The sequence below is a fragment of the Muscardinus avellanarius genome (assembly GCF_963383645.1).
Source record: "Muscardinus avellanarius genome assembly, chromosome: 7".
In the NCBI taxonomy this organism is placed as follows: domain Eukaryota; kingdom Metazoa; phylum Chordata; class Mammalia; order Rodentia; family Gliridae; genus Muscardinus; species Muscardinus avellanarius.
Window position 1 is genome coordinate 88,416,006 of NC_137793.1, and position 13,225 is coordinate 88,429,230.

Sequence of the window (13,225 nt, forward strand, 5' to 3'; positions counted from 1 at the left end):
ATGTCCACAACAACCCTACAAGGTATATATAGTTGTTGTCCTTATTTTACAAATGGAGAGGAAGCCAGGTCTCAGAGAAAAGGATCATTTGCCCACAAAATCACATAGCTGGAAAATAGCAATACCAGGATTTATAATGTTTCCTTTTTTGGGGGGGGTACTGGGGTTCCTGGAAGCCCTTCTACCTCCGGGCTACACTCCCAGACCTATTTTTACATTTTTATTTGGAAACAGGGTCTCCTAAGCCAGCGCGCGCGGCTGGCTTCGAACCTGCGCGATCCTCCTGTCTCTGCCTCCCAAGCGCGTGGATTACAAGCGTGCGCCACCACGCCCGGCTCAATACCAGGATTTAATGCAAGTCTGTTTGCCTTAGGGATGCAAGCTCTCACCCGCTCTGTCATTTGACTGTTCCAGCCTCCTTTGTTGTATTTTCCCTATAGTTCTGTGCTTCTCTTCGGAGGCAGCATTTTTTGGTTTTTGTTATTTATTTTATTTGTTTTGTGGTACTGGAGGTTGGACCCAGGGACCATCTACCTCTGAGTTATATATACCCCTAGCCCTATTTTTTTTTAATTTTGAAACAGTTTTGCTAAGCTGCTGTTGGCCTCACTAAGTTGCTGAGGCTGGACTCAAACCTCAAGTCTCCTATCTCAACCTCCCAAGTACTAGGATTACAGGCTTGTACCACCATGCCTGACATTTGGAGGTGTTTGGTAAATTTTTATTATTTAAGAGATTACTTGATATTATTTGTTTAATAAGTATCTTTACTGATAGACTATAGGCTCCAAAATGACAGGGACCACACATATTTACATCTTTATTTATATCCCCTACTCTAAAAGTAGTGCCTGACACATAATAGAAACTCAATAAATATATGTTTGCTGCCTGACCTACTTGTGACTGCTGACTCTTCAAATGAAACCCCCAGGGTTCTCTCAGCCCTCTTCCACTCTCCCTCTCTCGTCTGTCTACCTCCTTCTGTCTCCCAGTCCCACCAGTGAGCACCTTTTTAACCTAAAGCTGAACCAGTGGGCATTAAATTCCACAGCCAAGTTTTAGTCCCAGACGATCCCTGAACTCAGCAAATGCTGATCAAGTGACTGTCTCTCTCTCTGGCTTAGACTGGAAAGAAGCCAGGAAAGATCGAAGCATCTACCCCGATGGTTTACACCAGGGCTTCTAGAAGGGATTTTGTGGCAGGAGGGAGGGGGACAGGAGATTGAATGTCTCTGAGACTTGTGCAGGGCAGCTTGATGGATGAGCAGTGGAAAGCCCTTCTACGAAACATGCCAAACCTGTTGCAATAGTATCTCTCCCAATGGCCCAGAATTGTGTTTCCCTAAAGACATGCTAAATCGTGCTCTGGATTTTTGTGTGGGTGGCAATGTGCTGGCTCCTCCTCAAAGCTCCCAAAGGAGGTCTGTCTACAGAAGCCCCAGCGGAGGAAGAAGCAGAGGAGAGGGAGATTGGAATCCTCTTCCCAAGAACTTGACAGCTCTTTAAGAGTTTCCCAGCCTAGTATTGTGGTATATACCTGTAATCTCAGTACTTGAGAAGGATGAGACTGGAGGATCACAGATTCCAGGCACCTAGCCTCAGCAATTTATCAAAACCATGTTTCAAAACTAAAATAATAATAATAATAATAATAATAATAATAATAGTAAATAAAAGCCAGGCATGGTGATGCATACTTGTAATCCCAGTATTTGGGAGGCTGAGACAGGAGGATCACAGGCTCAAAGCCAGCCTCAACAACTTAGCAAGGCCCTCCACAACTTAGTGAGACCCTGTTTCCAAATAAGAAATAAAATCAGGCTGAGGATTTAGCTCAAAGGTAGAATGCTTCTGGGTTCAATCCCCAGTGCCATAAATAAATAAATAAATAAATAAATAAATAATTAAATAAATAAATAAATAAAATGGGCTGGAAGTGTAACTCAGAATGCCCTGGGTTTAATCTTCAGTACCAAAAATAAATAAATAAAATAAATGAAAAAGGAGTTTCCCTACCTCCCACAGATCCTACTCTCTTTTGCATAGAGCCTTCCAGTTTTCAGTATATAGTGAAAAGTTTCTCTCTCTCTCTCTCTCTCTCTCTCTCTCTCTCTCTCTCTCTCTCACACACACACACACACACACACACACACACACACACACACACACCAAAGGAGGTCCACGCCTATGATGCTCGGTATTCAGGTTCTCCTTAGTAAAAGAGAATGGATGGACAGGTGGTTAGGTGGCCACGCATCTTGATTGAGTGTCTTTCCTGGGGCTATAAACACTGGTGAGTCCCCCAGTACAATACCAAATTACAGTTGAAAGGAGTCAATGAACCACACGTTGAGCACGGTGACATCCCACATCTGTCCAGCAGTTAAAAAAAAAAAAAAAAAAGTCAGATGTGTGCTTGAACAGGGCGGGCCTCCGGCTGGCCAGTCCTGAGCTCCCAGAGCCTCGTTCCGCTTTCCTGGCTCTCTGTGGCTGTGGTCCACTCTGCCAGCCTCCACATTTTTGTATCTTTTTCTCATTGCGTGGTCCCCTTGTCTTTAAAAGGCTAAACTGCTCTGTACTAAATTTGGTCACACAGCGCTCCAAGATTCCCTGGAATGTCCTCAAGTTTCAAACAGCTCTGACAGTGAGGCAGGCCCGGCCCGGGCTTGGGGATTGGCTTCTCCTCCGGGGGGCGGGCAGTTGTCAGGTCTTATTGGCTGCTGGTTAGACCAGGCAGAGTCCTCTAGCTTTGGACTGCTGGGAGGCTGCTAGGCTGCTGTGTCCACTGAGCACCTGTGGCAGGGCAGGGCTGGGGAGCTGCAATCCTTGACCAGCTGGAGGTTTGCTCCCAAGGCCACCTGACTCCATCCAGATCAGCTCCCACTATTCCTTCCTGCCTGCCAGCACTCCTATCCCCCCAGCGAGAGCTGCAGCCCCCTTTGCCAACATGTCCAAGGTAGCCAAGTATCGCCGGCAGGTGAGTGAAGACCCCGACATCGACAGCCTGCTGTCCACCCTGTCCCCAGAGGAGATGGAGGAGCTAGAGAAGGAGCTGGACGTGGTGGACCCTGATGGGAGCATTCCCGTGGGACTGAGGCAGAGGAACGTGACGGACAAACCATCCACAGGCGTGTACAACCGGGAGGCTATGCTCAACTTCTGCGAAAAGGAGACCAAGAAACTTATGCAGAGGGAGATGTCCATGGATGTGAGTGATACACCCTGGAGGGAAGATGGGAGAGGGAGGGAGGGCTGGGGACCCTGACTCCATGACGACAGTGCTTCTCTCCTTAGAACAATTATCCTTGGCAAGGGATCGAATGTTTCAGAACTAATTATTATCCACTAAGCCAGCACTGCGAGTCTCTTGCCCCTAACTTCTGTCTGTCCATTTATTTATTTTTGTGGTGCTGGGGATCAAACACAGGGGTATTCTACCTCCGAGCTATACCTCCAGCTCTATTTCATTTTTATTTTGAAACAGGGGCTCATTAGGTTGATGAGCGTCTCAGTATTTGCCGAGGCTGTCCTCGAACCCATGATCCTCCTTCTCAGCCTCCCAAGAACTGGTATTACAGAGATGTGCCACCACACCCGGCTTCTAACTTCTGTTTTATAAGCAGAAGTTGGGACGTTGGAGGAACACAGCATAATCAAATAGAGCTACTAGTAGAATGGGAGCTGGGAGGGGTCCTCAAAGGGTTCATTGTCAAGTTGACTCCATCCTAATCCCTTGACGTCTGGGTTTTTTTCCTTCAAATTCATCTAAGCCTATAGTGAGGAGAAGAAAAAAAAAAATAGAATAGTGTTTCCTCCAGCTACTCAGGAAGAGAAGGTTAAACTCTTAGGGAGAAAAGATGCATTTTTCACCTGACCCCGTGGGCTTCTCTTAGCACATGGATACTTGAAGAAGCTTAGGGTGGGAGAGATGGACCTCCTGATGCAGTGATGGAGGGGGTCAGGAGTGCGTGGGCTAGAACATGTCTTGACTTGATCTCTTCCATGTATTCCTCCCTCCCTGCCCACTCTCCAGAGGAGCCTCATGAGTGAGCACCCCCCTTCTTACCCTTTTTAAGCCCTTTAGAAGTCAGCAAGCTCACTTTGCTAGGGGTGCAGGGGAGGACCGAGGAAGGCAAAGCAGTGGCTGTTTGGAAGCATCTGCCCACACCCAGGACGAGCTGAAGCACAGTCGCTGTCTGTTTCCTGGGCTGGTGTGGAGGTATTACTTTTCTTCACAGTGGCTTTTATTACCTGAGTTTCCTCTGTCAAACTAAACTAGCTTCTGACTGGATATGACTTTGTAAAGTCCTTTTGTCCACAGGAAAGAGTGTTCAGCGGGAAACTCTTCAAGTCTCTACCCTCGTTCTCTTCTACTTGGCCACATCTCTTGTACATTATCCATCTCTGGTGAATTCTTGCAAGAAAAAGTTCAGTCTCGACTCTTGCCCTTTGTTTTACTTTGGGGAAACTGAGGTGTGGGGCACCAAATGGCAGTTTCATTCCCACAGAGAAACTGAGAACGGGAGTGGTATCCACCGATACTTCTTTAGAATACCTGGCTGAGCAGTACGAAGTTGTGTTGACCACTGGTCAGGGCATGCTGGTGGACGTAGCCCTGACTCTTGAGCTGGGGATGGAGAAGCAGGGCAGAGAGGAGGGCTGGAGGCACAGTGGGCGAAGGCGCAGGAACTCTGTCCCCACCACCCCTTGGACTCCTATTTAAGGCATTACCAAGAAGTGGGGAGAATGTGGGAAGCCAGGGGGTTCAGGAATTGCTCTCCTGTGGTTATTCCTGATGCAGCTATGATAATGATAAATAAACAGCCAAAACATTGATTGAAAAAAAATGTTAGGCCTCACTATGAGGGCCTAGTACTTGAGGAAAGTGATCAGGAAACAGAAAGCAATGAAAGGCAACCGAAGGCTGCGCCCGTAGAGCCTGCTCTGGACCTGGAGCTCGGCCCTGCTCTTCCTTCGCTCTAGTCCCCAGGCCCTGGCCATGGCTGCCTTGCAGCTTCTGGAGGATTTTTTCTTTTAATTGCAATACTAGGGATCAAACCCAGGACCTTCTGCATGCCCGGAAAGTGCTCTGCCACTGAGCTACACCCCAAGCCCTAAACAGAACATGAAAAATCACAAAGATGTTCAGGCCACACAGAGGGCTAGTGACTCCCATGCTTCTAGAACTCAGCCGGCATCTGATACCATGGCCTACCTTTCCTCCCCTGCCCCGCTGTCCCCTGCCAGGACCATACTTAAGGTGGTGTCTGCAGACAGCGCGAGTTAGGGAATAGAGGATGGTGTGGGCACACGCACTCATCCTCGGTATAATCACCCCCCATGGAGATAGGCTGGCCTGGCTCACTTGCTCTTCCCACGCAGTCCAAGGGCACACACTGGCACAATCGCCGGCTGGAGTTCGGGATGTATACTGCATGGTGGGCAGAAGTCATCTCTGTAAATCTGGGTGAATGGGAATGAATCCTAAAAATAGTTGCCTCTTTAATGCCATTACTAAAACAGTGAGTGTGGGACCAAGGACTTGGTTTTAAGTATCAGAAAAACCTGGTGTGAGTACCAGTGCTTCTTACTGTCCATATTGCTAAATAATTCCCAAGTTACCTAAGTGCCCGCCTCGGGATGATTGTGAAAACTAAGAAGCATATAAGAAGTACTCAATAAACGGCAGATATGGGCGCATCGATCCATTTGGGGCAAGAAGCCCAGAAATTGGAGACATGAGCCAAAAGCAAACTTTTGCCTCCCCCACCCCTTTCCCTCTTTCCATGAAGGCTGTGCAGGTCACACCCGTCAGTTCAGTTAGTGGCCAGATCAAACAGGGAAAACCTGGGTGCTCAGAGTGAGGACCCCGACACGACAGCCACAGAACAGTGGGTGCAGCGCCTGACTGCTGGGCTGGTTCATTCCCCTGCCGAGCCCTTCCTACCCACAAGGAACAGGAAGGTAGCGGAGCCCGAAAGGGCAGACGTGAGGACGGGCAGCAGGTGAGCACTGGCCGAGAACCTTCTAAAGTGGGATGTAGCTGCCTCTCTTTTACTTAAGTCTCACAAGTCTTGGGAGACAGATATTTTGTTGTTGTTGTTGTTGATGATGATTTTCTTTTTCCCGGTACTGGGAATGGAACCCAGGGGCATTCTATCCCCAAGCTACACCCCCAGCCCTATTTTTTATTTTTTATTTTGAAACATGGTCTCACTGAGTTGCAAAGAGTCTCACTAAGTAGCTGAGGCTGTCCGTGAACCTCGATCCTCCTATCTCAGCCTCCCAAATGCTGGATTACAAGCATGTGCCACCACGCTCAACTGGGAGACAGGTATTTTTATTTGCATTATACAGATCCTGACTTTGAGATGTATGCTTCCTACTCTCCTACATTAATTTCCTACATTAGGGTGCAAAAACAAGAGAAGTGATGCCAGTCTGTCCTTTAAAGAATTTATAAGTCAGGGTCACAAAACATGTACTTGTAGCACAACCAGAGAAATGTTACCAGTCAGTGACCGAAGGCTCATATGTGGCCACAGGAGCAGATGGCTCATCTCTCCCTCCCTCCCCCAGGTCCCTAGCTACTAAAACCAACTGTGGATTAGGGAAAGGTAATGGTGATATTAAGGCATTTTTGTTCATTCATTTTAGGTGTGATATGGTGTAGGCTTACTTTTTATTTTTATATTTATTTATTTATTTTTGGTGGTACTGGAGTTCCTGGAAGCCCTTCTACCTTAGGGCTACACTCCCAGACCTATTTTATATATATTTTTTATTTGGAAACAGGGTCTCTTAAGCCAGCACAGTTGGCTTCGAACCTGCACGATCCTCCTGTCTCCGCCTCCCAAGCGCGGGGATTTACAAGCGTGCGCCACCACGCCCGGCTAGGCTTACTTTTTTTTTTTGGGGGGGGGGTCTGGGGATCGAACCCAGAGGCATTTGACCTCCAAGCTACACCCCCTGCCCAGTTTTTTATTCTTTATTTTGAAACAGGGTCTCACTGAGTTGCGGAGGGCCTAAGTAGCTGAGGCTGTCCGCGAACCGTGATCCTCAGATCTCCGCCTCCCGAATGCTGGGATTACAAGCGTGCGCCACGCCCGGCTCTAGGCTTACTTTTTAAATGATGGTTATCTTCTAGACATAAATACTGAAATATTTATAGAGAAAATTAATTAGAGAATTTTCTTTTTAAATGATCAGGGTGGAGCCGGGTATGATGGTACATGCCTATAATCCCAGTACTTGGGAGGCTGAGACAGGAGGATCACAGATTTGAGGCCAGCCTTAGTAACTTAGTGAGACTGGTTTCAAAATAAAAAATAAAGCCAAGTATGATGGCGCACCCTTGTAATCTCAGTACTTGGGAGGCTGAGTCAGGAGGATCGCAGGTTCTCAGACAGCTTCCGCTACTTAGTGAGGCCCTCTGCAACTCAGTGAGACCCGGTTTCAAAATAAAGAATAAAAAATAGGGCTGGGGGTATAGCTCAGAGGTAGAATGCCCCTGGATTCCATCCCCAGTACCGCAATAAATAAATAAGGACTAGGGGTGGAGCTTGGAGGTCGAAGGCCCCTGGGTTCAATCCCTAGTGCAAAAGAAAAGAAAAGTATTGGAGCGGATGTAGAGATGAAACAAGACGGATCACAAGCTGACGATCCTTGAAGCCAAAGCTGCAGGACAGATCCACCTGGGTGTTCATTATGCCTTTTTCTCTACTTTTGTATATACCTTTGAAATTTTTCATAATAAAAAATGTTGCATAGAAACCAAGAGCGAGCGTGAGGTCCGCACGGGCTTTTCCTGGGGAGGGAAGATGTATACTATCGTGCTAGTTTGACCAGACTATGGAGGGGACACGGCTGCCTCTCCCGGGGGATGGAGCACCCTAGGGATCTTCTGAATTGCTTGCCACCCTCTTTGGGGAGTATCCTCTGATGCCTGGTCCAGACCACTTTTTATTTTCCCTTCCCATCTCAGATACCACTATCTCCAGGTAGTCTTCCCTGGCCCCCAGCAAGGCTAGGCGCCTCACCTGAGCACTCCAGTCTCTCTGTCTCACCCTCGGGACATCACTTTTACCAGGTGATTGACAAGTGCCAGGGATGGAAACCAGGGCCTTTAGCATCCTAAGGCCATACTCCGCCACTGAACTACAGGCCCAGGCTCTCTGTCTTGTAATAATCTGTTTTTCTGGTTCTCTCCCTCACCCACTTTCAGGACTCTGGAGGCTAAGTGTCAAGGCCCAGTATGCGGCAGGGTGAGGCTGGGGTGGGCCTGGCAGAACTGACCCCAACTTCTCGCCCTCCCTTTAAAGGGGCAGACCACTTTGCCAGCATCATCCACCCTCTGGGAATTCTCCTTCAGCCCAGGTGGAAGACAAAGCCCCTGGGCAAGTGCGCAGCCAACAGTTCAGTGAAACGCCTGTCCTTGGCTCAAGTTTCAGGAACCAGATCCCAACAGGTCAACCCATGCATTCTCTTTCCTTCCCCAGTGAGAAAGAAAATCTCCAGCCAGCCTCCCCCTTCTTCCTGGGGCTCCAGGGGCTGAGGATTAGCACCTGTACTAGGCCAGCAGCAGCAGCAGGGGCGGGGGCAGTTGAGCTGAGGGGCAAAGGAAGTTCCTAATGGGTTCTCCCTAGAGTTAAACTTGAGAGGAGAACCCCGGGCACCCCACTGCTGGGCCCGAGCCCCTTGTTGTCAGCACAGCTTCAGCAGCCCCTCCCCCACGGTCCTGGTTCACGGCTGGGTGCCCACGGTCTCCCTGCAGGGATGGGAGCACCAACGCCCATGGCACCAGCCCTCAGAATGCCCTTTGCAGAGAGCTGGGCCCGTCAGGAGCACACTGGGCAGCACGGCTCACCGCTTAAAGAGATTAATCCCGACTGGTGCACACCCAAAATAGCCCTGGAGGCCGGGGTGGAGAGGGCACGAGAGGTGAGGGGCCTGCTGACCCGGGGAGGCAAGAGCAGGCCCCAGAGAGGCCGGACCCGTTTAAAATCTCTCCCGGAATTTGAGAGCTGCTTCCATCCAGAGTATTCTAGTTTCATAAACTAGCTAGTAGGATCCACAGGTGTTAGGGTATTATTCTAACTCATATATATTTTTCTTTTGTATGTACGTAATATTTAACTTAAAGACAAGTGAGGCATCTCTCGGTGGGGAGAGCGGGTCGTAAAGCATGTCTGGGTGGGAAATCTGAGAGGGAGGACAAGACGAGGGAGTACTTGTTGCTCAGGTCGGCCTCGAACCTGCAATCTTCCTGTCTCAGCCTCCCAAGTACTGAGATTACCAGCATGCACCACTGCGCCTGGCTAAGAAGTACTTGTACAAATGAAATGGTTCAACAGTGAAAGGGGGGTGGGAGATCCCATTTAGAGGTGGGATGTGAGAGCCACTTACCAAGGTTGCTGCCAGCGTCACGGGAAGCTGAGGCTTCAGGCTTTGCAGGGGTAGGGCCGTGGCCCCCAGGATGGGACAGAAAGGTAAAGCCTGGTCTAACTTGTCTGCCCTCCCTCAGTTTTTCTCTCCTCCGAGTGACTCTTGAGTAATGGCACCAGACCATGCTGGGCCCAGAGTGAGCAGAGCCTTGAATGAAGCACAGCTGAGAGAGAGAGAGAGAGAGAGAGAGAGAGAGAGAGAGAGAGAGAGAGAGAGAGAGAGAGAGAGAGAGAGAGAGAGAGAGGGAGCCAGCCACAGCAACAAAGCACAGTGAAGTGGGCATGGGGTGGGGGTGGGGAGAGGACATTCTCATGCCTACCAAGTTGGGAAAACAAGAATATCCTGAAGCGTACCCAGCACCCAGCCCTTTCCAGATTAGATTGACCGTGTTCATTAGTCTACTCGGCATAATCAGCAAAAAGGAGCGGTCCGAATCCAGAGCATCAGTTTCCCTTCAGAGCTACTTAGCATCAGCGCAGTGTGGTGAGATAGAAAGCCCATGTGTGCTTGGAATCAGATAGGTTAGGTTTGGATTCTGCTTCTGCCTCTTACCATCCCTCGGAACTTGAGTAAGTTGTGTAAGAAAGGAAGAACATTAACTTTATTGGGCACCTTCGGGTGCCAGGGGCATTATCAACGCAATCTCGGCAGCCCAGCTTCCTGGGGCTCCGTTACCTGTTAAGTGGGAATGATAAAATCACCCTTGAAAGGTTACTGTGGGATTAAATAGAATGAGGCCTTAAAAAGTGTTTAAAACATCAGGGGAATGAGAATGTCCTCATTTTAAATTCTTCACACATACCTGCAGGTGTGGCAAAGCAACATTTAAAAATTTCCCATGAGATTAAAAAATACAGGCAGTAGGAATGAAGGAATGGCAGAAGAGGAGAGGGAGGCGGGGAGAGAGCATCGAAGGAGCTTACTCTAAAGGAGAAGGCAGGGCTTATTTAATTACTTTCTGCCAGGCTCCAGTCACCTGATTTCTTGTAGTCTCTGCCTAATTTATTTTACACCCCAGCCTCAAGGGCCCAAACTGAGTTCCTGGAATGGAAAAAAAAAAAAAAAATACAGCAGAGGAAAGGGAGACAAGGAAGAAGTTTTAGATCTGGAGAGTTCTCCTTGCCTGTAACCTACCACCCCGCCATGATCTCAGAAGAGCCAAGGCTGCTTTGGGAGAAGTTGGCTTCAGCCATCTCTGGGGTCCACTGCAGAAAGGCCGAGCCAGGTCGTCAGGACACTGTTTACAAACAGCTAGGAATAGAAAGGCCTGCTGCCCCACACCCTCCGCCCTCTCCTCCCTTCACCTGCCTGCCCTCACCCAGGACCTACAGGCTCCAGACTGTGGCTTCATCAGCTCTTAACTTTCTGATCAAACCAGCAAACCTGCCTCCTCTGCCCAGCAGGTGAGAGGTGAGCACCTCAGGACAGACTCTCAGATGAAGCTCCCGGTGCAGAATGCACTAGGCCTAGGGATAGAGTAGTCTCTTCAGAGGCCAGCCAGACCTGGATTTCCAGCCTGCTCTGCCAGTTACTGGCTGTGTGAGCCGAGTAAGTTACTTTGCCTCTCTGAGCCTGAGTTTCCCCTTCCATAAAATGGAAATTTCAATGCCTGGTCACAGAATAGTTGTGAGGTTTAAGTCAAATAATCTACACAAGCCAGGCATGGTGGCATACACTTGTAATCCCAGCAGTTGGGAGGCTGAGACAGGAGGATCACAGTTCGAGGGCAGCCTCAGCTAGTGAGGCCCTTTGCAACTCAGTGAGACCCTGTTTCAAAATAAAGAATAAAAAATAGGGCTAGGGGTATTGCTTGGAGGTAGAATGCCCCTGGGTCCCAGTACCAAAAAGAAAAATAAAATCTACACAAGCCAGGTATGGTGGCGCATGCCTGTAATCTCAGTACTTGAGAGATTAAGAAAGGAGGATCCCAGGTTCGAGGCCCAGCCTCGGCAACTTAACAAGGCCTTCAGCGATTCAGTGAGACCCTGTTTTCAAATATAGAGCCGGGCATGGTGGTGCATGCTTGCAATCTCAGTACTTGGGAGGCTGAGACAGGAGGATCGTAGCCTCAGCTACTTAGTGAGGCTCTCAGCAACTTAGTGAGACCCTGTTTCCAAATAAAATATAAAATAGGTCTGGAAGTATAGCCTGGAGGTAGAAAGCCTCTGGGTTCCACCCCCAGTACCACACAAAAATAAATAAATAAATAAATACAATATATAATAGGGCTGGGGATGTATCTTAGAGGTAGAATGCCCCTGGGTTCAATCCCCAGTACTACTACTACTACTACTACTACTACTAGTACTACTACTACTACTACTACCATGCCACATAAGGTACCAAGCAATGTGCTAAGTTGGAAACACAGAACTAAGGGCTCATGAATATTTGTTTCTTTCCTTCCTTTTACTTCCAGCCATTTCATTGATTCCCATTTATTCTCATATTCTGTCTGTCCATTTGTCCATCTGTTTGTCTCTCATGCTAGGGATGGAACCCAGAGCCTCATGCATGCTAATCATGGGTTCTACCCCTGACCTGTGTCTTCATTCTCTTTAAAAACAAAATTCATTAATCGTGTTTTATATTTATAAGGGGCAAGGATGATCGTTATTTCCCCAACTTTTTGGTGAACTTCTATCATATTAGGCACTTTCTAAATGCCAGTGTAGTGAATAAGACAGACAAGAGCCTTGCCTTCATAGAGATTAAGTACATAGAGACGGAGGGAGGGCAGACTCTGCCCTCATAGAGATTAAGTGTGTTCTAGTGGGCCAGATAGACAATACATGTACACACACACAGATCATCCATAGCACTGTAGACATATAACATATATCATGTACACATTGTAAAGAAGAGTAATGCCATTTAAGGAAAGGGTATATGTCTAACCATATATTGTGGGGGACATTTCCAAGAAGATAGTTGGTGTCTTTTCCACCAGAGAGGTGACATTTGAGCAGAGCTTGGAATGGAGCCAGCCATGGGAAGGAGAGAAGAAAGAGCTTTCCAAGCAGAGGGGACAGTGCCACAGCAGGCCCTGAGATGGGAGCAGTTTATGTATCAGAGGAAAAGCCAGGCTGGTGTAACTGAACCAGAGTGAGTTGGGCGAAGGGGTCACTGGAGGAGATAAAGCTTTAGAAGGAAACAGGGCTCAGATAATGCAGGCCCTCAGAGGAGTTTGGGGTTTTGTTTGTTTGTTTGTTTGTTTGTTTGTTTTTTCTGCAGTGCTGGAAATGGAACCCAGACCCTTGTGCATACTAGTCAAGTACTATACCATTGAACTACATCCACAAAATGGATTTTGGATTTTTAGTCCAAGTGTGCTGAGAAGTCCTTAAGGGGTTTGGAACAGGGGAGAGAGATACTGTGAGTTGTTTTTTAAAGGCTCTGCCAGCTCTTACATGAATAAACTGCAGGAAGTAAGAGAAGGGGAGAAGGGAGACCAGGTAGAAGTGTGTTCTAGCCACTCGGGAGAGAGATTAAGGATGGTTTGATGAAAATGTCACATACTGGAAATACTGTAACGGTAGTATGGATGGACTGGCTGGTGGATTGGAGAAAAGAGAGGAGTCAGGTGACTAGCCCTGCTTAAGCCACTGGGTAAATCTGATGTCATTTACTGAGATGGTAAGCAGCAGAGAAGTTGTAGAGGGATTATAAATTTAGATTTAGCCAGGAATGGTGGCGCATGCCTGTAATCTTAGTACTTGGGAGGCTGAGATAGGAAGAGCGCAGCTTCAGAGCCAGCTCCAACAACTTAGTGAGACTC

General features: G+C 48.2%; 1 protein-coding gene across 1 annotated transcript in view; it reads left to right on the forward strand.

The window, feature by feature from the left end:
* Nucleotides 1-2,950: 2,950 nt before the first annotated feature.
* LMOD1 (leiomodin 1) overlaps nt 2,951-13,225 on the forward strand; it is a gene marked incomplete at both ends in the record, with an annotated part of 53,702 nt that continues 43,427 nt past the window's right edge. Inside the window, one exon of the mRNA XM_080698365.1 lies at nt 2,951-3,211. Within this exon, the coding sequence (XP_080554491.1) occupies nt 2,951-3,211 (261 nt within the window). The remainder of the gene's footprint in view (nt 3,212-13,225) is intronic.